At 37.2% G+C, this 25,634-nt stretch overlaps 1 protein-coding gene across 14 annotated transcripts in view; it reads left to right on the forward strand.

The window, feature by feature from the left end:
- Amph (amphiphysin) overlaps nt 1–25,127 on the forward strand; it is a 271,862-nt gene extending 246,735 nt beyond the window's left edge. For 5 of the 14 annotated variants that reach the window (XM_071667027.1, XM_071667033.1, XM_071667022.1 and 2 more), the window contains 3 exons: nt 16,027–16,119; nt 21,020–21,192; nt 22,558–25,127. In XM_071667027.1, coding sequence (XP_071523128.1) covers nt 16,027–16,119; nt 21,020–21,192; nt 22,558–22,638 — 347 coding nt within the window. In that variant the 3' untranslated portion in view covers nt 22,639–25,127. The remainder of the gene's footprint in view (nt 1–16,026; nt 16,120–21,019; nt 21,193–22,557) is intronic. The other 9 variants (XM_071667028.1, XM_071667034.1, XM_071667024.1 and 6 more) reach the window with 3 other exon arrangements.
- The last annotated feature ends 507 nt before the right edge of the window (nt 25,128–25,634 follow it).

Genomic DNA, 25,634 nt, shown 5'->3' on the forward strand with positions numbered 1-25,634 from the left:
ATGGAGTTTTACACTCGTGGGGCCCCATCTCTTGAACTTTTTCTGCTATTAGACTTCTTCAGTTTACATTTGCTACCTGCATCAATCATGTCCTTAGTCAGTATATGCCATTCATGGTGGACAGATGAGGCTAGAAATGCTGTGGGAGGGAAGAAAAAGGCATATGGTAAATGCTTGAAAGGAATATACCAGCTAAGGAGAAGGGAGGAATAGAAGGTGTGTAAGTGGAATGTAAAAAAGCTGATAGAGGATAGCAAAGCAAGATTGTATGAAGATTTTGGAAGAAAGTTGAGTAAAATGTTTAAGGAGAATATGAAATTGTACTAGAAGAAGTGGAAAAAGAAAGAGGTGGATGTAAGAGTCGAAATAATAATAGAAGAAGGAGTGGGAGTTGCTAAACCAAAAGGAGAAATTGAAAGGAAGATGGAAAAGGTATTTTAAAGAATTGATGAATGTGGGAGAAGGTAAGACAGCACTTGTTACATGCATGAGTATGGATGATGGAAGGAAAAGGGTACAATTGCAGGGGCCTATAATGAAATGGGAAGTAAAAAGGTTGAGGGTAGGAAAGGCACCTGGAGTGGAAGGGATTGCTACTGAAATGTTGAAGTATGGAGGTGTAAGTAAGGAAATGAAGAAAGGATGAAGGGATAGCACAGTCCTCCAAACCTTGACCAAAATGGAATGAAATATAGAGGTCAAGAACCCAGGCTGTGAAAATGAGCTGTGTGAAAGGAGTATGTGGTCTGACTAGATGGAACAAAAAGAAATGAGGGGGTGTATGAGAGATTTGGTATGACTGGGAATGCAAAGTGAATGAATTGTGGAGTAGTAGAGTGAGTGAAACATAGTACTTTGAGGTGGTTTGTGCATATGAAAAGAATGCAAAATGGGTAGTTTATAAGGAGGGTATATGATAGTTCAATTAAAGGGATTGGTGGGAGAGGAAGATCATCTTGGATGTGGTGAAATAGAGTGGAAGAATACTATAGGGAGAAATATGGTGGAAGAATGTATGGGATGATGTATTCAAGGGAGGCTTGTAAGGACAGGGATAAGTGAAGACTTTTTCAGTAGTCAGCCCCTTGATGGGAGTTCCCAGAGGGAATGGGCACCAAAGGTTTAGATCAATAGATAGATTAATCAGTATATTCCATTCACCCACGCTTACACTAAAAGTACTGATTTACATCTTTGATAATGAGTTTCTTAATTTCATGTTATGTCTTTAGTTGTTCTATTCCTACATCTCTCAAAGAACTGTTCACTGTCCAAGTCATTAATATGTTTGAATATCTTAAAGATTGATCAGATCACCATGTACTGTTTTCTCTTTGAAGGTGGGAAAATGTAAAATTTCTAGTCTTTCACTGTAACCGATCTCTCTTAATTTGGGTACCATCTTCTTTTCCCTCCTTTGGATCCTCTATATCAGCTCTCTGTGGCTTTTTGGATGCTTTGACCAAATTTGAGAAGTGTATACTGCTTTTAGCCTTATGTAGGATATGAAGAGCTAGCTGAATATTTCTGTATCCCATATTCTTGAAAGCTATTAAATTTAATATTTGCAAGAAGACATTATGTCTCCATTACCATTATCCAAATGTGTGTTTGTCATAACTGCATGACAGTAACAACAAGAAACTTGAAACCATATATGCTTACTAAGAGGGGACTCCCTGAACGTGTGCATTCCTGTGATTTTTTTTAATTTGATGTGTGCAAAATTACTTGTTGTAGCGTATGGGGAAAAGTATTGTATTTTTGTGGTTCCATCTCTTGAATATCGTCTATTATTGAACAACCTTTTAAATTTTTATATGCTTTCTGCTTTTACCACATCCTCATCAGGTTTATTCCATATATCCACCACCATTATACTGTGAAAATTCTTTACATTCTTTTAACATGTTCTTTTTTAATTTCTTATTATGTTCTCTGCTTTTTCTGTCCCTACATCTTTTGAAGAACTGTTCATTGTCTGCATCATCTTCATGATTTAAAGATGTGCAGGTTTTGTTCAGGCCACCCCTCACTTTTCTCAGCCCTCATGATTTTGGTACCATCTATGTTACCCTCCTCTGGGCCTTTTCAATTACCTCTTTGTTCTTTTTTAGGTGTGGCAACTAAATTTGAGAAACATATTCTAGTTTGGGCTCTTGTAGAAAGTGAACAGTTTGCTAAATATTTCCCTATCCATATACTTTCCAGCGGATGTTTTGTCTCCTTTACAAGTCTCCAGATGTGGTATTCTGGCAACAGGTTAGCAATGATGTCAGCTCCCAATTCCCTCTCACATGCAAGATCCTAAAGAAAGTATTTATGTTGAGATCGTCTTTCATTGCATTACATCATCATTACATTAACTCTGGTTGACTTTCATCAATCATGTTTGTTTGTTTTATTAAACCTTAGCTCAGTGATGATGATATGTATAAACTTGTAACTTACCATGAGGGTATGCACTTGGGTATGATTTTTTTAACTTTGGTGTCAGTGTGAATTATCTGTTTGTGGGGGTCACTGGACTCCACATGCTTGAGGTTCTACTGCGTGTGAAAAGTAACCTTTGTTTAGGCTGTATCATTTGGAGTACATTTTAAAGAACTCACTCCAAGGACGTCTGCATTTTCCTGCTACTGGATGTAGCACAGCCTTGGGCTTCAGAGGCATTCAGAAGAGTCCTGGGTAATACTAGGGCTCTTCATTGAAATTGTTGTTAGTTGTAAATAAATAAATTACCTTTTTGTAATTGACGTATTTTGCAACACATGACACTTTTTTTTCTAAAATATGTATTCGAAAAGTCACATGCATGTAAGGTACTGAAGGTCTGGTCTAGAATGGTTGAAGCACTGGTATTTGCCCGAAATTCCATCACCATATGACATACTGGATATCACAACCTCTATTTGATAAACCTGTACCTTGGAAGTTATTTTCAATAATCTATTTTCTATAATGGAGTTGATAATGGATTGTTGATGGTACAGACGATGTTCTAGTTAATATGGCAAGTGGTAAGTCATCCATTCAAAACAGTTATTATAATTATCTGTCTGTGCTTTATGGGGAGTTTTGCTCCCTTGGTGGGGCTCCATGTCTTGAACATTCTCTACTATGATACAACTTGAAATTTGTATACATTCTGCATACATCCACCCTCCTCCACACAGCATTATCTATAGCCTTGCATCTGTGTGATGTTGTAGGGATATTTACCCATTTTTGCTCTTTCCATGGATTCTTCAGCTTTCCCAGAACCTTCGCCCCCTTGCCCATCGTATGACTCGGTTCCACTTCCATGGTTCCATACATTGCCATGTCCACTCCCAGATATCTAGAACACTTCATTTCCTCCAAGTTTTCTTCATTCAAACTCGCACCTCAACTAATCTGTCCCTTAACCATGGAAAAGTGAATAACCGTGCTTTTATTCATATTTACTTGTAACTTCCTTCTTTCACACACACTTCCAAAACCAGTCACCAACTTCTGCAGTTTTGCACTCAAATCTGTCACTAGTACTGTATCATCTGAAAACAACAACTGACTTACTTCCTAGGCCCTATCATCCCCAACAGACTGCATACTTATTCCTCTATGTAAGATTCTCTTATTTTAACAACCATGGTGACATCACACACCTTTGATGCAGACCAGCCTTCACTTGGAACCATTCACTTTTCTCTCTTCCTAATCATACACAGGCCTTACTTCCTTGATAAAAAGTTCTCATTGCTTTTAGGAGCTTTCCTCCCATACCATATATTCTTTAAACCTTCCATGAGGTATCTCTGTCAACCCTGTCATGTGGTTTCTCCATACCCATAAATTCCTTGCACAAATCCATCTCTTTTTCTAAGTATTTCTCATACATTCCTAAAAACAAACTCCTGATCATCATATCTACCTTTTTGAAACGACAATACTTTTCCCCCAATTTAATGCTCTGTACATGCCTTCACCCTCTCAGTCTACTGTCCCACACAACTTAATAGGTACACTCGACAAACTTACATCTCTTTAGTTTGAACACTCATCTTTACCCCCCTGCCTTTATATACTTTCAACAATAGTCACCCCCATTCTTTTTTCATATCCTTGTGACTTTCTTCAATCCTAGCTTTAACCTTTATCTGGCTATCTACCTATCATTTGTAAGCTCCAGATCCTTGGTTTTGTGGTTTTCAGTCTCCCAAAGCAGCTCCAAGCTCGTCTATAATTTGTTACTTTGTCTAAATTACGCTCCCCTTTGGTAACATCATTGCCCAGTACCTTAATTGTGCTGTCAGTTTCCCTGGCTGTATCATCTAATGTCATCACCTTTACCTCCAGGTGACACATTCTCCAAATGAGCTTACATGCAACTTCCATACTTTGAGAACTATCTTCTGTCAGGTCCATCTCAGACACCCCACTGACTCCACTGTTATCATCTGAGAATCCCATAGATTATCCATTCAGTTATTAAGAGAATAGTGTACTTTTGTATGCCTTGTGTTGTATGATAGGATAGATGGTTGTATATATCATCTCACTTTATTTATACCACTACCTACCACATCTATTGGTCTGTTTATGCACTTATATTCACGTAGTCTTGATGTAAAATAATTTTGAAGTGGTGTATATATGATCACACCAAATAGTTTTTGAGTCATGCATGCAATAATATTGGGAAAGAGCACATCTCTGGAAACTTCTGGAATCTTTAGTTTGGTGGACCAATTCATAGAACCTTCAAAAACCTATGCCATAGAGTCATGCAGCTTCATTGATGTTTTGGTTTGATGTATACGATTATGGATGGGGTTTCCATTCTTCAAAGGATCATATAGGTTCAGGCCCATGGATGGAGGTGCAATGTTCTTTCTAATCAACAAAAAGCACTGTTGGTTCCATGTTTTTCTCACCTTGCAGAACTTCCCAAGTCTAGGGTGTACAGGCTTTTGCAAATTTATTCCTCTGTTAGAGTTAGTGAAAAAAAAAAAGATTCCCTGGCAGTGTCCAAAGGCCCTTCTCCTCAAGCCTCTCATCTCTGGGCACTTTCATGGCAGATGTCATGTCGAGATCAGACATGATGTTAACAGAAATAGCTATAGGGAAGGAAGCGATCATTTGGAGCTATTCCATAAAAGTGGTACCCCAGGAGGATATCTTTTCCACCAGAACTAATGCATTACTACCAAAGCATGTTTCTTCAGTTTTAGAAATGGGAGCAATTGTGACTGATGCTCTGTCCTTGGAGGGGAACTATTAAAACTAGAATTGTCTATTTCCCCAGTACATCTGGGAAAAGTTCTTCTCATCTAGCTGGTTTTCTCTGTTTAATATTGCTACTAGCATTGAATTGAGCCAGAGAACCCTATTGCTGGATACTCCAGATCTGTTATATGCCTCCATTGATTTCTCAAGATTTTTTGGATCACATCACCTTTTTTCATTTCCTTGACCCCAAAGTATTGGATTCTGGAATTTACACATATGGATCTCAAACACTTTTACAGGCAGAGGTTTGAAGAAACTCTGTAAGTTGCCATTGTATATAACATTCACACTTTGCAAAAGACAGTATTAATCAGTCTGGAAAACCTTTGAGTCCTTCCGTGAAAATTCTTGTGTCTCGGATGTGACTGAAACCTTATGTTTAGTGTTCTCTATCCTTTATTTTGACAAGAGTAAGGCTAGTATCACTATTGCCCCTTATAAGAGTGTCTTTAAAGAACCTTTTTGTGGGTTGTGGTATTAATCTGCCAAGCCTCATATTGGCTAACCTTCTCTGGTCTTTCTTTTTAGGAAGCCAATTGCCTCAACACTGCAGTCCACTAGGTATCTTTCAAGTCTTAGACCTTTTTCTGTCTTCTAGCTTTTCTGACATTTAGCTTCATAACACATTCACTTGAAATCCTTTTTCCTTGTAGCCTTGGACTCTTTAAGGATAGTTAGTGAATTACATACTGTAACCAGACACAAGAAACTTTCTTTTTAATGACTGTGTCTTATGGGTCAAGATAAACCTTAACCCAAGTTTTATGGCTAAGAATGGAACTGCTGTATAGAAATATCCCTGTTGTCATCCTTTCTTGAAAGACTTTGTCAAGAGAACAACATGCCTTATGCCCAGATAAATCTCAAAAAGACCTTTTTTATTTCAGCCGAGATTACCAAATGAACTATTTATTTATTCACCCTTGAAACTTGAAACCTTTTCTGCTTAGGAACATCTCTTTGTGGATCAAGAATCATGTTTTCTTGTCTCCAACTTGGCTTTAAAGCTTTAGCATATGATTTGAAAGTTGAAAAACCTTGTCTGTCAGAGGTAGTGAGTGACCTGCAAATATTTTCTTTTTTCTCATTACCCTGCCCTGCTTTCCCCTCTGTTTCAAAAAAGCTTTTTTGCACTTTCTGAAACCACCTTTGATTTGGCACCAACAGTCTACAAATTAGAAGCTTAAAGCAGCTGGCAGAAAATGGGTTGATGGCATAATCTTGGTGGTGGCTTCCTGACTGGCTGAAGGCATACCTAGAATGAGTAAGCTGCCACAAACATGCATAAATGATTAGTGATGGGTGAGGAAAGCCTGCCCTTCCTTGCTGGAAACATTGCAGGTTGGAAGGTCCAGATTCTGATTTTCTTGGGATTATCCTGGAGAATTCATGCTGGTGACACACTGCTTTAGATAAAAAAGTTTATTTTTTCAGTTTTCAAATCCAACAGTTTCTATGCTGGGAATGGGAGCTATAGAGACAAATTTTTTAGAGTGTATGCAGGAAGACATTTTTGAAATATGGAAATCATATTTTGTTGGGTAATGTGTTGAGGAAGTAGGTTGAAACTGAAGTTGAAGTTCATGATGGAGTTGGTAAAATGGAGAGGTTAGCTGTTAATTAATTTGAAGGCATGGAAAATTCTCCTTATGCATTAGTTATGTAACTAGATGATACACCTAATATATTCAGACATCAATTTTGATTTTCTCTTCAGTTAGCCCCTTAGCATGAGAGACTTTCATTGATATTCTCTTAGAAAACCAGAGTTTTGACCTCCCAACCCACTGTATTTCCAAAGGGGAAGCCTTGGCCTTCCCTATCCACATAATCATAGTATTGGCCGCTCATTTCTTGTGGGCCCACCTTTAGCCCATGATCTGCATATTCATAGATATTAGCATCCTAGATGAGGAGTCAGTGATGTCATCTCTGAAACAGCCTCTGATTGACTGAAGGCAGGTCCTGAATGAGTGAACAGCTGGTGTCATGATTGGTTGGATAGTGAAAGGTGGGGAAAGCCTGCAATTCTCTCCCAAGACACCAAGGTTTGGAAGACTCTTAAGCCTGATTTTTCTGGTGAACATTTTTGAGAACCTCTCATGCCCACAGGACATCATTATGTAGAGAAAAGATTTTTTAGTTTTCAAAACCAATAGTTTTTGTGGTCTTGATAAGTACTTTAATCTCATATGTTAGTGTAATTTTTATGCAAAGATGTCACTTCAGTATTTTTTATCATGTACACAACAAATGGACTTCATGGAATAATTGGATATGACCTGAGGATGTGCAGATGCTAAAGATTAATTCCATGTTAACTCCTAACAAGAGTAAAAGTAAAGTTTACCGAGGATTGCTTTTTCTTGTTCTCAGAACTTTAATGAAATTAAGATGGATCCCTCATCGTTGTATGCATACCATAAATATATGTACACTTCATTTTATCAACCACCAGAATTTCGAAATTTTTCATTGTTTGTCATTATATCAGCCATTAGAATTTGAAAGTTGCTAAACCTAGTTGTAAAGTATTTGCCTTTACAGAAGCTTGTATTTGCTCATGAATGGTGAGTATTAGTGAAAAAGTTATAATGCAAACAAATTTACCCAATGAAAAGCAAAAAAACAAATAAAAGAACAGGTAAGGTAGCATTGTAAGATGAACTTTTTTTCTTGATAGAATAGGTCTGAATTCCGAGACCTGGATTCTCAGTTTGTAACTTGTATGGCTATATTATCATTTAAGCCTGAAGTAAGACAACCAGCTTCTTACATGACAGCTTAATTGGCCATTTTCCTCATGCAGACTCAAGCACAGGTAGTGCATTTTATAGTTTTATTGTGTTGAATGCTTTAGTAGATAGCTGCAAGTTTAAGAAAGATTCTTAGTTTACAAGTTTAAGGCATTTATGGATGTAGTATAAGACATTGCCATTTTCAAGATAGATGAATATCACTTAAATGAATTATGGCCTTACACTGTAGTGGTAATTTTATTACTAACATGTGTTATGCATAATTATTTACATTTACTCACAAAGCATTTTGAATTATTTTTATGCTTTTTTCAAGTTCATTGCTTCATTGTGATATTTACTGGGTATGCAATTACATATGATAGTTAACATTTTACTTGAGCCTAAGCCTTTTCTTTTCCTTCTGCATTTATAACTGATGTACCTAAAGTTTTTGCCTAGTATGTACATGATACTGTAGCTGTTAGGATATAATTTTTTTTTTTCTAAAGAATGTACTAATCCAATAGTATATATTTGGTGTGGAAAAGCTCATGCACTCGGAACTTTTTCCCCACTGTTTCAATCATTTTGATTTGGTTTTGCTCTCAAGAGTTTAGTCTTTGATGTGGAATATTTTGGAATGCATTGCTTTTTCTCATATTAACTTCACTTCAGTATTTCGTATTTACTCATTCGTTATAGTTATTACCTCCTCATATCATTTATCTTTAGATCTTGTTTTTCACAGTAACCTTACCTTACTACACCTTTTTGCCCTGGGACCCCTTCCATGGGACTTCTGCTAGACTCAGTAAACCAGAGATGTCTGTCTACTAGGCAAGACCATGGGTTGAGAAGTGTGGTGATTTTGTCTTTATGGGATGAGTACAGGACAATTAAGATGATGTTCAGTATAAGAGTTACAGCCTTGGCATGAGGGCTCTTGTAATGCATTAAACAAATGATTGCAATGCTGGAGGTATGGTTGATGTCCAGAGCAGACAAGTATAACTCATGTGGAGTGTAGTTTAAGATGGGCGTATGTCTAGTGGAGTGAAGTTTTAGATTGGGTTGGAAGATTAGCTGTTTGATGTTTGTTGGGTTATTAAAGTTGAATATATTTGGTCAGTGCAGCATTTGGAAAAAGGGACGAGGAAATCTGTTAATATAATTTGTTAAAGTACGAAGCATGGATGAGTCTTTTATATTTGTACACGGTTGGAGATTGGGTATGTAGAGGTTTCAATGGGAGGGGAAAGATCTGTTGTATAGAGTTGAGTGCCAAGCTCATCGAGTTGAAACTGTATAGTATTTAATTTGTTTTGTAATGCAGGTGTTAGTCTTGGTGGTTGCATAGTAATCTATGAATTTTCTGAGTGATATGTTTTGTTCAGTTTATAGTTTTGCTATGTTCACTTTTTTGACAAGGGGAGACCAGGCAGGTGAGACACAGGTTAGGATGGAGCTAATCTGTTCATTGTAAAGGTGGATGAGATTTTTTCTTGTCCAAACCTTATGCTAGTGAGTATATGGAGGGCTTTAGTTTGTTTATGGCCTTTGTGTAGGCTGAAGTAATTAGTAGGAACACTAAGGCAGGACTCTGCAAACACTGTGCTAGAGTTGCCCTCTGCCAGTGACCTGTTAAGGGTAAGACTGTAAAGGCTAAGAAGTGGTACTGGAGTTTCACTTGTTATGGAGACTCTTTAGCTCTATCCACCCTCTTTAGGAAGTTCCAGATGGAAACAGGCATCAGAGATATAGATAGATAGTGTTGATTTTTTATATGGGAGTGAATATAATGTTTATGTTGTGTGTGAAACCTTTTGTGTTTGGTGTTTTGAGTAGGGATTGGTTGGTCAGTTAGGGTTGTGTGGAGGTGCTAATTGGATTTATGTCTGTCAGGGTTAAGATGTTGATAGTAGATTTCTATATGGATGCAAACATAATGTTGTGTGAATGTAGTTGCTTGTGCAGTGATTGGATGGTGTTATGTGGGTATGGGGGTCAACTGAGGTTGCAGTAACAAGCACATAGATACCCATTACCATTTTGGTTGGTTATTGTAATATAACCTTTCTACCTCATTTATCAAGGCATTTTAGTTGTATTATTTTGTGTATTTGCTCTAATTTCAGCACTAGATACTCTACATTTGTCTTCATCTCTGATTTAGCAATATGCTTGAGCGTTGGGCCCTAATTAGTTGATAAAAGTAACATTACAAAGAAATAGATTTACTACATGTATTAATCTATCAGCTGATGTGCAGATAGTTAATATTAAGGTTCTGTAATTAAATCCAACTCCATGCAGAGATATTCTCGTGGGTGATGTTAGATACAGGAGTGTTTTATATTTCCTCTGCAGATTAATGATGAGAAAAACATGTGTCTGTAAACACTTTTAAGTACCATAATAATTTTTAATGAAAAAAATGTTTGACTTCCTGTTTGGTAGGTACAAAACCTTGATAATGTATTATTGACACTTACTTTTATTGGAATTCATGTGTTTATCAAAGGACTATGGATATGAACAAAGAATGCAGTGAAAGAGATTTGTGAAAAAAATTAAGCACTTACCAGATAATGAAAAAGACTTTTCAAGAAGGGAATTAGGGATTAAGAAAAGTTTGAAGAATACAAAATATAAGGAACATTTAGAGTATTTATAGTTTTAATTTAGGAAAATGAAAAGTTAATGTCTGTGTGGAATATATGTATGTGGAGACTGGATATAAAGATATGACTTATGATTTGAGTTGGGAGACCTGGCTTAGGTTAAAGAGTGAAATAGGATTATATATGTGAGTTCTCATTATCTCTGAATGTGGACTTTTTTGATGACTACTGTATAATATTCAAAGAAGGTAATAGAGTAGGGTCCAACTATGAATGAATAAATGGATGTGTGCAGTGAATAGGGTGTTTAGATGACTGCCTGGCCCATCGTGAAAATTTTTTGATATGCCTTAATATCAAACCATGTACTAAACTAGCGTGTCATATGAGTGTGGTTTTATCACAAATAAATGTCTGTAGTTTAGTATATGGAGTATATTTTCGTAAACATTTACTTTAAAAAATAATTATGCACATACAAATCATACCTTGTCAGTCTATTGAGCAGTCATTTTAAAGGTGGAAGTGCTACAGAGTTAAAATTCATTCATGCTAAAGTTTTGATTGAGTGTTTATGAAACTTGAATATATGATTGTTTTACTATTTTTGAGTTCATAAAATGATTTAGTACTGCTTTTAGTATCAAGAATGCCTTTACTAAATAGTAGTTTTCCATGTTATTATTACCTCAAGACACTTATTACCTATATCTTTGCATTATCATTGTTTGATGATGGCAACATAATTGGAACATGCAATATTACCTGAATTTTTATTTCCCTATCCTGATTTGCATTGAATACCTTCATTTTCTTATAGTTAACAAGTATGGGATTGGATTGCAGTTGAACAAATTCTGTTTGATCAAAAAAATAATGAAATTTTCAATGTTTTCTTTACTACATTTTCAGTTGCAACGAAAATTTTGTTCTCTCTGAGGTGAATTGTTTGTAGTAGCAAGACTACATGTAATAATTAGAGGTGGAGGAAGTCGTATCATTGAATGGATCATATTATTTTCCATATGATTAACTTAATCTCTTCATATATAATGGAATATAATGAGATCCATTTCTCTTAGCTTTAACAGAGTAACAGTTAGTATACTGAATCATATTCAATATTTGTAGCAGGGAACAAGTACTTTGCTTCCAACATACACCAGTTGAGGTACTGGACATCATCAGGATCCTTTAAGGAGTAACAGTTAGTGCCATCTCTTGAGCAAAGCTAAAGTCTTCCAGCGACAGCGTGGTCACCATAGAGCCTTCAGTTTAATCTTTACTTTGCTTGGATGTTTTAAAAGTGGATATAGGCTTGACCAAAATGGCATGCTTTGTTTTTATGTATAAACCCCAGGGACTCTTTTATGGAGCGCCTGCGGCTTCAAGGCTGCTCTGCAGTCAGTAGCAAGGAAGTGTTGGACTCCTTTGGATTGGGAAATTTCTCAACAAGATTGTACTCCTTTTCATTTACTAACAAGGGTACAACCTTGCTGAAGGTGATTTTCCTCTTATGGTGTAACCTCATGAATAGTTTATTGAAATTAAGCAGCCATTTGACATAAAATGCTCAGCTTCTTCTTTATGTTAGTTGCAATATGAGCATGAAGGGTCTTGGGATGTGTTGAAATGGTGTTTATTGTGTTGCTGTGATGGATGATGTCCATAGTGTAAGTGGGAGAATGTGGTTTTTGACGAATGTATGTTTAGTATGTTTAAAGCCGAGTTAGGAGGTTGTTTGTTTAGTGCTATCATAGTTATTTCAGCGAGTGTGTGTGTGTGTCATTCATGCAGTATTTGTTTAGGGAGGGGGGATCTCGAGGAAAGGTTACATAAGTATGAGGCAAGGATAAGCTTTTTATTTCTTCTTGGGGGTTGGTGGTTGGTTATGAAGTGTTTTGGGTGAGGGGTCCAGCACAATTACATCGAAGTGGGTGCTGAGTATACTTAGGAGGATCTGTATTAGGAAAATCTTTGTTTCGTCATGAGTGTGGAGTGTTTGTGATGCTAAGCAGCCAGTGATTGTTCTGACTGGACTCTTCTGTGTAGATTACAGCTTTATTATATTTGTTTTTGAGTGGATGGAAGACCAGGTAGGTCAGGCATAGTTAAAAGTGGAGCAGATGAATTGTTTTTGAGGGATTTTTTCTTGTCCAAGCTTGGTGCCAGTTAGTGTTTTGAGACCATATAGTTTGTGTTGATGCTATTAGTGTTGGGTTTGAATGCCATGCGATGCCTAGAATGGTTGGTGTTTTGTTCATTGGGAGAGTCTGTCCATTCAAGGTGACTGGAGGGTGTGAACTGGAGATGTGTCTGTCTGTGGTTAAGAGATTGAAAACTTCATTGAAGAAGGAGACATTCTGTTCTGGGTGAGCTATTGTTCCAGTCATTTAATTTAGTGCAAATTTGATGTTACTAATGTGGTGTAGGGACGTTCACTCTCTGGTGTGCAGATGATAGAAGGTCATCAAGGAAGAGATCAAGGAAGGTTGGAGAGAAAACTGCTCTTTGGCTAACTCTTTTCTAGAGCTCAAGGATTATTATGGTGAAGCTTTTATGTTAACAGATTCCACCTGCAAGTAGTAACACCATAAGTAGCAAGTCACCTTGGATGAAAGTGAGCAGAGAGTAGTTTCATCAAAGTCCTTCCTTACTCCAAAGGGGCCCATCTTATCTGGCTCCTATTAAGCGCAGTCTTGAAGGAACAGGAGCCTCATAAAAAGGATCCTGGAGTTGCACTTACCTTATATTCATACTTGTTTGCCAATTCCTTCCTTAGTGAGGTAGCTCCAAGAATAGATTAACAATAGCCTAATATGCTCATAGTCACATCTTGTGTGTAATGAACGGAAACCAGACCCCACCATTCACAGCCGAGCGTCGTAGATTAATGTGTGATTTCCCTGACTACTTCAATGCCTTGATACTGCCTATTGACAGAACATTGCTGCTTGTATACCACATCAGTCCAATTCACTATCCTAGCCAATCCTCCCACTTTCCTGAATTTCCATGCCTCAATAGCTCAAAGCCTCTTTCCATCCTTCCAACTCCTTGCTTCCTCCACTTCTGACATATAGATCTTTGTACTCAGTTTTTCTCTTCTTGTTTAAAAACCATTTCAGCATACCAGTTTAGCTCTCTCGGTCATACTCCACTCATTAGTACACTTTTTTCTGACACTGTCTTTCCTTGTGCAATTAACCAGCATTCCATTTCCAATACATCTGATCTCTTCCATTCTTTTGCATTTGATGTCGTAGACTTAAATCCATACAATTATGTCTGTACCACTATACCCTTAAACTTTCCCATCTTTGCTCTAACATAAACAGACTTCTTCCACAAACTCCTCAGTGCACCAAGGATCTTCACCCTCTCTCCTCTCCTATGACAACCTCAGCTTCCATAGTTTCATCCATTGCCAAGTTCACTCTCAGTTATCTATAGGACTCCACTTCCTCTATGTCTTTCCTATTTAGGTATGTTTTCAAACCCTCATCTCTTTTCCCTGCTGCATCTCATCACTTTTTTTTTTGTTCACGTTCACTCTTAATTGCCTTTTCTGACACACTTTCCTAAACGCTGCCATCACCTTCTGGAGTTTTTTGAGTCTGCCATCAGAGCCATTGGGTTTATAAATGGCTCTAATTCATTTCCAGGGCTTCCCTGTTCCTAGTATGCCATAGAGTTAAACTTGTAATCACCTCCCTCACCACCTCATCCATAAATAGGTTAAAGAACCATTGGACATCACATATCCTTGATGTGAACGCATTTTTACTGAGGACGTCACATATACTTTCTATCCTGTTAAAAATTCCCTACTGCATTAAATATATTTCCATAGACCTGACCTATTGCAGCACTTTCCGCCAAGCCTTTCTGTTAACCCTGTCATACATTTTCTCTAGATCTAGAGATGTGACATACATTTCACTCTCTCTCTCTCCAAGAATTTCATACAAATTCTTCTAAGCAAACACCTGGTCTACACCTCCTTTACCTTTCCTGAAGCCATACTGCTCCTCCCCAATCAGATATGTGCATGCTATCACTGTCTCAGTCACCCCTCTTTCTTACCACTTACAATGTATATTCAACAGACTTATACCTGAAAATAAAAAGATAACCTATTCCTAAGACTACCATTATAATGACCATAAATAACCCACTGCCTAATCTTTCGTCACATATAGGTCTCCCAAGTTTTGAATGGATTGTCAACTTATATTGAAGTCTGCTTGAAAAGTAATTGGCAGTCATTCTTATACATTTCTGTAATTTTTCTCTTGCTTTTCCACTTTTTAATTAGGTTTTATTATATGGCTTCAACGGTGTGACAGCATTCTAAAGAGAATATTTCATAACATAATGAATCATTTATAAGTATCCACATTAACTTTGCAAGATGCAGTTATTGAATCTATCTCGTATGGATAAATCAGTTTCACCCATAGGTTTATTCTTAATTATGGATAGCACAAAATCATTAAAAAATATCCTTACCATATAATAACATTTATTCATTGTCTATCTTGGGTAAGTTTGATGATATAGAAGGAGGAAAAGGGAGATTACAGTACAGGGTAGATGAGTCATTATGCTCCATAATGAGGGGGTATAGGTGCAAGCATGGATGTGAAGAAAGGATGAAGGGATAACATAGTTCTCCCAACCCTGACAGTGCAGCAGAAACATCTACATGAGATGAGTCACAGAAGTCAGGAAACCTGACTGTGGAAATGACTTGTTTGAGAGGAGCATGTGGTATGACCAGAAGAAATGAGAGATTTGGTATGGCAGGGACTGCAAAGGGAATGAAGTGTGGATTGTTAGAGTGGGTGAAATGTAATACTTTGAGGTGGTTTGGGCATGTAGAAAGAATGCAAGACAGGAAGTTTCCAAGGACAGTAAATATTAGTATTATTAAATATTAGTATTATTAAATGACATGGGAAAATGGAGTGGAAGAGAACTGGAGGGTGAGAATTTGTGGAACAATGAATGGAATTGTATTTGCAAAGGAGGCATGTAAGGATAGGGATAAGGGTAAGTGGAGATGGGAGTTCCCAGAGGGAATGGGCAGTCAGATATATAAATAGATGGATAGATATTCATTTGTGACTTTCTTAACTAACATTGCCCTCCCTTGTCATGTGAATTTTCTGATGCACCATGAGCTTTTCTATCCCCAAAAACATAACATACTAATGTGTGGTGGATGTCAGGCTCAGGGCTGAGCATGCTGGCAGGAGGGGGGAAGGGTAGCTTTGAGACTGTTGAGGCTGAGAATGCAGGTGGTGGTACAGTCACTGGCAATCTCAGCCTCACCAGTTTGGCCCCTGGCATTTGGGACCACAGCAATATGGCTCCCTCTGTCTCCCCAGCCACTGGGTCGTCGCTTAGTAATGGCCCTTCCTTCACGTCCCCCTTGGCTGAGCTCAACCAAAAAGTGGAAGAGATCTATGACATCCCCATGGGTAAGTGATGGCACAGTCAAGTCAGGTCACAAGCTAAACATCAGTCTGCATTGTGATAAACTCACCAATTTTGGGCTCACAAGCGGTATGAAATTAAAGATTTAAGCTCAGAGCTGGTGGTCAGATTACGGTGGTATTTTGCTTGCTTGTGATGGAGTTGGTAATCTTTGTGGTGAAGTTGGTTGTAGCATAGATTTTGCTTTCGGTCTTTTTTTTTTTTCCTATATAGTTTGAATGACCTGCTGTGTAAAATTATGTTGGTAGTAAGTTATGCATGGCTTGAAAAAAAGGTGGTTGTGCTTTGGTTGAATTGTGCTGTGTACCGTATTTATAGACTTTGTGCTTTAGACTGACACAGATGGGTGTATTATGATGCCATGACAGTTTTCTACCATACTCTCTCAGTGCACCTCCTTATGGTTTTGCATTATTGATTTTGATGTACATATCTTTGTTTGGTAATTCTTTCACTGGAAGTACTTTTCTGTAATTTTTTTTATACTTGCTCATTGTTTCCTGGCTTAGCAAGCTAGCCTAAATTACATATTTAGTAATGTTTTGTGGATTTAACCATTAACCTCTGTCTTCAAAAATTTTTTCCTTGGCCTACTGTAATGCAAAATAATTAGTCATAAACATATATCTAAGCTAGGAATCAATCCCGTTTTACTCAAGGTATGACGTAACTGCATTGTGACTTGAAACGTGTTATATCCCCATGACCCCAAGGTTCCAGGATGACAATTTTTGTATCCTCTTATATTGCACTTTTGTAATATTAAACCTAGAACATTTTATGTAGTATATGATTACTTTTTTCATCATAAATTATATATTTTTTTCATACTATTCACCACCTCCCGCATCAGCGAGGTAGTGTCAGGAACAGAGGACTGAGCCATTAAGGGAATATCCTCACTTAGCCCCATTCTCTGTTCCTTCTCTTGGAAAATTAAAAACGAAGGGGGGGGGGGGGGATTTGCAGACTCCACTCCCTTCCCTTTCAGTCGCCTTCTACAACACGCAGGGAATACATGGGAAGTACTCTTTCTCCCCTATCCCCAGGGATAACGTGAATAAAACTTTCCATGGTTTACCCCAGATGCTTCACATGCCCTGGTTCAATCCATTGACTGCACGTCGACCCCGGTATACCACATCGTTCCAATTCACTCTATTCCTTGCACGCCTTTCACCCTCAAGCATGTTCAGGCCCTGATCACTCAGATCTTTTTCACTCCATCTTTCCACCTCCAATTTGGTCTCCCACTTCTCCTCGTTCCCTCCACCTCTGACACATATATCCTCTTTGTCTATCTTTCCTCACTCATTAATAATAAATAATATATATGTGTGATGTCTCCATGGTTGTTTAATTTGTTTATGGATGGGGTTGTTAGGGAGGTGAATGCAAGAGTTTTGGAAAGAGGGGCAAGTATGAAGTCTGTTGGGGATGAGAGAGCTTGGGAAGTGAGTCAGTTGTTGTTCGCTGATGATACAGCGCTGGTGGCTGATTCATGTGAGAAACTGCAGAAGCTGGTGACTGAGTTTGGTAAAGTGTGTGAAAGAAGAAAGTTAAGAGTAAATGTGAATAAGAGCAAGGTTATTAGGTACAGTAGGGTTGAGGGTCAAGTCAATTGGGAGGTGAGTTTGAATGGAGAAAAACTGGAGGAAGTGAAGTGTTTTAGATATCTGGGAGTGGATCTGGCAGCGGATGGAACCATGGAAGCGGAAGTGGATCACAGGGTGGGGGAGGGGGCGAAAATTCTGGGAGCCTTGAAGAATGTGTGGAAGTCGAGAACATTATCTCGGAAAGCAAAAATGGGTATGTTTGAAGGAATAGTGGTTCCAACAATGTTGTATGGTTGCGAGGATGTGCTGGAAATGAGATGTTTGAGGACAATGTGTGGTGTGAGGTGGTTTGATCGAGTAAGTAACGTAAGGGTAAGAGAGATGTGTGGAAATAAAAAGAGCGTGGTTGAGAGAGCAGAAGAGGGTGTTTTGAAATGGTTTGGGCACATGGAGAGAATGAGTGAGGAAAGATTGACCAAGAGGATATATGTGTCGGAGGTGGAGGGAACGAGGAGAAGAGGGAGACCAAATTGGAGGTGGAAAGATGGAGTGAAAAAGATTTTGTGTGATCGGGGCCTGAACATGCAGGAGGGTGAAAGGAGGGCAAGGAATAGAGTGAATTGGAGCGATGTGGTATACCGGGGTTGACGTGCTGTCAGTGGATTGAATCAAGGCATGTGAAGCGTCTGGGGTAAACCATGGAAAGCTGCGTAGGTATGTATATTTGCGTGTGTGGACGTATGTATATACATGTGTATGGGAGTGGGTTGGGCCATTTCTTTCGTCTGTTTCCTTGAGCTACCTCGCGAACGCGGGAGACAGCGACAAAGTATAATAATAATAATAAAATATATATATATATATATATTTTACTTATACATAATTGTTGTTTGCTGCATCAGCGAGGTAACACCAAAAAACAGACGATAGGGGATAGGGGAGAAAGAATACTGCCCATGTATTCCCTGTGGGTCATAGAATGTGACTAAAAGTGTTTAACTTTTCCAAGAGAAGGAACATGGTCCTTACACTACCTCGCCAATGCTGGAAATGGCAAATATGTATAAAAAAAATTATATGAAAGATGTGGACATGTACTTGGGTTGCACCACTTACACCAGGTTATTATATAATTATTGCAAGTTTTCTGCAATAAAAACAGATGTATAGATATTTTATGAATTGACTAAAGGTAAACAAAGAAAATTTTTCACCATTGACAACATTAGATGAATACTTACTCACTGAAATACTTTACCAGAAATTATTTTGTTTCATGATTTGATAAGTGTATAAAGACAATGAAAGAAGATAGACGGTTTTTAGTGTGGCATTTAAAATATGAATCAGACCTTTCTGGTTTGATTAGTCCTTAAACATTGCCTAGCCCGACTGGTTGGACATATAAAGAAAGACACAAGTTATTAAGTTATTTAGCATTGTGACACATGTATAAGAGCATAGTGTCAGATTTGTAACTCTAGTACAGGTTATGGTTATGGAGAATGGGATAGTATCTGGTATTATTCTTCAGAATACTGCATCCATCACTTGCATTTGATTTCTTTCCAGACCCATTTAACATTCTCAATTAAAAAAAAAAATCTTAATATTTTTGCACGAGTGTCATTATTGGTGTCACTGTTTTCACCAGGTAACATCATTACTGGGTAAAAAAAATCCTGATTTAGCTTGAAATAAAGAAGACATTGTTGCAAGGGTACATGTAAGTGGCAGTATGGTGTTATATTTTGTCTGATTGATGGTCTTGTTATATATAACAGAAAGGAGTGTATGGAGCACTTATGAGCCCTTTGAAAGGACAAACATTAGGTAGCAGCAAGGTTTCCATATGTGGGAAATTTCTCAGATTTTCAGCATTAATCATATCTTTGGATGTGGGGTAATAAGTTATTGTGGACTCAGGACCTGGCTATGATGGTAATACCTTGGGGTCAAGAGGTTGTTGAATATTACTTGAAGAACTTGTAAATGTTAAAATCTTAATGAGGACAGACATTAAAAGATGTAGATGAAATTTTTTGTCCAAGATTGCATTCTTTAATTTGTCACGATTTTTTTAATGCTGTTCATTAGTTTAGGTAGTATGTTAACTGAGTCTTACATTAGATCTCTGTAATGGATTTTTTTTTTTCTTTCCTTTTAAAGTAATAGCAATAATTAATTCTAGTCTGAAGTAATATTAGGAGTTGAGACTCATCAGATTTTCATGGATATGTCTGTTTCACGGCACCACAGACAAAGCAGTCATGCCTGTAGAATATCTTGTACATTTCCACTCACAAATATCTTCACACCAAGTGTTGTACACCTGACATGATTACTTAGTGTTTGTCAAGTTTTTCTCTGTTGGCTAGATCATCAAACTTATGAAGCAGTCTCCATTTGCTTGTACTGAGAAATCAAAATTTTTAATGTTGTGCTTGTAGGTAATACAAGGGAGAAATAGAAGGTAACATTCTTTTTGGAGGTATAATTTGATTTTAAGAATTTGTGGTTAACAATTAAGCGGGCTGAAATATAGAAGTTGCTAAAAGAAATTCACTGGAAGAAAAAGATATGGAGATGGATTTCAATAAAAAGTGTGATTATGAAATTTTAGATATTTTTTTCTGTGGGTGAGTGAAGTAGAATAGGTGTCAGGGCAAAGCTTCACAGGGCAAAGCTTCACTTGCAAGTTACTTCACACAGCCTGGAATATGTCTGCCAAGCCACTGTAATAAGATATTGAAATTTATTTAGAAAAAATGTCTGGTATTGAGACATATGTATAATTTTCTATAGTAGACAGAAAGTTTACAGGACCTTTATTGGCCTCTGTGTTGGAAATGTTTTCGATATTTTATTGGAACAGTTTCATTTAACTTTAGGATTAGACTTTTTATTGGAATACTGTGTGCCACTAACCAGACATAACTACATAACAAGTAAGTAGTATATTGTGTCCTTGGAAATAAATATGCATTACAGTAGCAGTCCTTCCAATCATTTTATCTTTATTATTGAACTTTTGGCTCTTTCATATATGGTACACTTGTATTCTCTTTCTACTTATGCCAAGTATGTGTAATGTATCTTAGTTTGTGTTTGATATGCATACTTTAGTGTTTCAGATGCTTATGTTGATCAGGAATTATTAAGGTGCAGACTATATTTCTTCATGGTTCATGGATTGTGTTATCAAATATGACTTTTCAGACTTTCTGGACTCAGACTTACATTCCTTTTGAGCATATCTTACAGTCTAGTAAAGCTTAGCATTCTTTTTTCTGTTCTTTCTATGACCTTATTGTTTAATTTGTTGAAGATGGAGGAAAACAGCCATCTCCCTTGACAGGTGCAACTACGGAAGGATTGCCACCGGGTGTGCTATACCGTGTGCGTGCGACCTACAAGTACACACGCGAGGATGTGGATGAAATCAGCTTCGAAATTGGTGACATCATCCAGGTGGTGGAGTATGATGATCCAGAGGAACAGGTCAGTAGAGTCTAGTCTTAAAAGGTTTTTGGGTAGTAACTTACTCCTGCAGTTAAAAGTTAAACAGAAGTTGAATACAGAGGCACCCCAGTTTATGGAAGACTCAATTGAAATGATAAGTAGCACAATGGAGGGATGCATTAGGTGGGCAGTCTCTTTCCTAAGGTGCGTGTCTTACATAAAGTGATGCTGTTATAGTAGTCCTTGAGCATCTTCGCTGCATTGTTTCAGAACCTTCGTTGACTTTTATGGTGTAAATATTGCCGGTTTCAAACTTACAATGACTTGAAAACAACCAAGTGATGATAAGAGTGGAGTACCACCTTACAAATATAAAGTGTTGGTTTAGAGATGAAAATTATAAGGAAGGCAGGGAAACACTCTTCCGTTATGCATGAACTCGGCTAGGTACCTCATCAGTGGTCTCAGTGTTAAGGACAGTGAGTGCATTTAGGAACACCTTTATATCATGTCATAACCAAGAAGCAGGCTGGTGCTATGTGTGAGTTGGAGAAAGTACTAACTTGTGTATGGAAGATCAGATTCAGTGTCATGTCTGCCAAATCTCGTGGTGATGCAAGCAAGGGCTAGAAGGAAAGTACTGTAATTTTTGGCTAGTCATGGATGGTTTTGTAGATTCAAGGCTTGTGTGCTAATTCTCACAGTAATAAGGTGAATGGTGAGTATGATTAGGGTTAAGGTAAATGGATTTTTTTTTTCAGTTTAATAACTTCCTTTTGTCTGTCTGTCTCTCTTTTTTAAGTAATTTTTTTCTCATATTTCTATTGCTCAGTGTGGTGGACTATTAAGTATGTTGGTGTTGCAGTCTGGTTTATAGGGTGTTGTAAATGTGGTGGACTACTACAGTGCAGTGTGCAGCTTACTATAGCGATAAAAAACAGGGGCCTGCATGATGTGGTACCAGAGAAAATGAGCAAGTAACCAGGGTTGGTGAAATTCTATGGTTTTTGACTTTAGGAAATTTCATCTTATGCACTGTTATTAGGAATGTAACCCTTATGCAAGTTGGGGAGCCTCTGTACAAAGAAGATAGTGAAAGTGGTCATTTTACTATTTTGCTTAGATTGTAATCATCACTTCATTACTGATGAATACCAATTATTACTGCTCAAGAGGTAAAAAAAAATCTCCAACTGGCTTTAAATCATTTTACTGAACAAGGAGTATATTATGTAAGAATTTAATTTGAATTATTCCAAACTGGAATGCTCTTTTACATTCACTTATTAATTCAGAACCCTGAAAAATCTGAACTTCAGCCAAATTTGAATTGTATATTTGATAAAACATGGTAACATAAGTGTGTAACAGAAAGGAATGATTTGAACATGTATTTTGTTACAGGAGGAAGGATGGCTTACTGGAGTCAAAGAGGCGACTTCAGAGAAAGGACTCTTCCCTGCCAACTTCACCCGCCCCATCTAAGCTTTGTTCTCCCTGAAGTACTTATGAGATAAAAATAAAGAACTGATCCCACTTGAGATTGTCTTGTCTCGAGATTCAAAGGTGAAGAGACAGGAAAACTTAAGTTTGGGTTGGCTAGCAACTAAATGCTAGTTATGTTCAGTGTGTGAGATCAAGGAAGCTGATGAATTATAGCTCTGAGGATGACCTGAACTCAGATACAAGACCTCTTATGAAAATATTGGAGCCCATGTTCATGTGATTATCAAACAACCCAACAATGAATTTTTACACCAGTCAGTGCCCTTAAAGTTTTACTGTGTTGTGAGATTTTTACCCCTCTTATCCTTGTCATTTGTCAGCACTGTAGTGAAACTTATGATCCCAGTTCTTGTAGATATGACTGCTATAGCAATATCCTGTTACAGTAGTAATTGCTCATGTATATCACAAATGAATGTTATGATATTACCCAGTCATGACTCGTTTGATAGAAAACTCTCTCCAGTGTGTTTTAAGAGCGATGGAAGTTGTGTGAATGTATATATCAGCGATCTGCTATCAGTTCATCGTAGAACTTTAAACCTTCCATCTTATACAGTTAAAGTTTTCATGCCCTATTATTGATAATATGGTTAATATGAAAGGTTTTGATTGATTGTTGATAAAAAACATAAATATGCAGCTAATTTTTTATGACTAAAAAATCCAGCAGGTAGCTTGGGTTAAGACTGACTGATGTTTTTTTTAGAAGTGTGTATGGACTTCCCTTAATGACCACTGCTTCTTTTATTTATTGATTTAATTAGTTATTAAGATATTTGTTGTGTTTGTGAATGTTTATTACATGATCTGATAGCTAAGAACTTTAATTAGCATATTGTATTGTTTGCAACTGGAAAGTTGAATTGGTAGAAAGGCCAAATCATAAAGTATTGCTTGAAGGCTACCCAGTTTGCACAGTTACCTTACTTTTTGGTTAATCTGTGCAGTCCTCATGTCTGTGCTGCATCACCATTTACTAAATTCTTTAAATTGAACCCATGAGTATCTGGAATATTTGTCAGTGTTTCATTACTGAAGTCTGTCATGCTTGGAATTTAAGATTGGATAATCAAATGAAGTTATGAATAAAAATATTTTCATCTTGCTAATTGTAATTTTATGGGTTCATCAGGATGGTTAATATCAGTGGACTGTAGTTGTAATTTGCCACTAGACTACCAAGCATGCTCTCTTGTTGCTGCAATATTTACTTGTATATTCAATCAAGATTTAGAGTTTCTCATTTGCTTCATCTCTTGCATTGCAATCATTTGGATTGTAACACTGGAGCAGTACAGTATATGTAAATACTCATGGATAAGAATAAACCTCTGTAAATAGTTTCCAGTTGTAAATAAAAAGAATGAGATGGAGTATGTCAATATGTAAAGATGAAGGTCTCTTGATTATGTATATAATTTCGATTGAGATCCAACATATATTAAAAGATCAAATTATATTATTAATTTCTGAAGCAGTGAGTTTGAAGGCAGAATGTTTTCATGCTGCCTATCACTTATATTGCACTCCAAAATCAGTAGATGTAATATACAGCATACAGATTATTATTATTATTATTTTTTTTTTTTTTAATGAAACAGGAGTTCCTGGATGGGACAGACAAATGTGCCATGAACCCACAGAGGTACTTAATTATTTACTAATAATGTATGTAGTATGTATTGACCTGATTTCAGCAGGTGTTCCCGGAAATGTGGAAATATTGCTCACCCATCATACCCCTCTGTTTTGAATGAGCTTTAGGTTATTGAAGTAAGTTCTTCCTGTCATAATTGTTCCAGTTATGGAATTTGTTAATGACTCAAAATAAGGTGCCTTTTATTAAATATAAGGCTTGTGCCTTACATAGCTGGGTAATTTTATAAGGAAGTTTTACTAATGAATGATGCCATGTTTGTGGTTATTAGTCTCATTGTCAACTACAGTAAATTTGCCACATAATGAAAAGCATGAACTCAAAAGTTAATCAGACATACAAGCACTTTTTAGTCATTTTTTCCCTGGCAGATTTAGGACTGTTAGAGAACCACAAGTAGCAAAGGCTCATAAGAGGGAGATATAAGCTTGTGTGCTTTACAGTCCGCCATAATAGGCTTTGCAGTTCTGTGCCTTGTTTAGTGTGTCACAGGCTTGAAATAAAAGAATATTTTACATCAGCCGTTACTTATGAGTCTGGCAGCATATCCGTCTTTGGGTTACAATCCTGAGACCACCACCCACCCCTTTGAAAAATTTTGGTAGAAAATTAATGTGATGACAGCCTGTGACCTTGAGGAGGATAGAGAGTATGTATGTTAAACATGCCTGGCAACAGCAGCATCTGTTATTGCTCTTATTTCCATCTTGGCCCTAATCAGGGACAGTAGAACAAAAGAGTATGTACACTTATACTTTAATACTTGTATTAACATCAGTGCTAATAAGTAAAATACAGATCCCAGGTATATCTGTTTCATAATCCTATCAAGAATAAAACAATTCCATGCTTTATATTTTGCTTATCTTCATAGATGTTACAAATTAGAAGCAAGAGTTGGAGGCATTTTTCTTTTCCTTAATCACTTACCTTTTGGTTTTATATCTTGTCTTATTACATTACAAAGGTCCCTTGCAGATCTCCATTATGTTCCTTGGAAAAAACCATGGTTGGTAAGGGGGTGGGGGGGTTAAAGGTAGTGACCCTTAAGAGGCATACCTTAGATCCTCTTCAGAATTGAAAATCAGCATTTTCTTCCTCAGAAACCATGTTAATTCCACAAAGGTATAAAGAAATGATGGATAGAATACTGTACACAACGATGGATGAACATTTCACTTGGTCTATACTAGAAAGCAACTAGTTAGCGTTTTTTGTTTTTTTTTGTTTTGTTTTGTCGCTGTCTCCCACGTTTGCGAGGTAGCGCAAGGAAACAGACGAAAGAAATGGCCCAACCCACCCCCATACACATGTA

The sequence above is a fragment of the Panulirus ornatus genome, chromosome 11, assembly GCF_036320965.1.
Source record: "Panulirus ornatus isolate Po-2019 chromosome 11, ASM3632096v1, whole genome shotgun sequence".
NCBI lineage: Eukaryota > Metazoa > Arthropoda > Malacostraca > Decapoda > Palinuridae > Panulirus > Panulirus ornatus.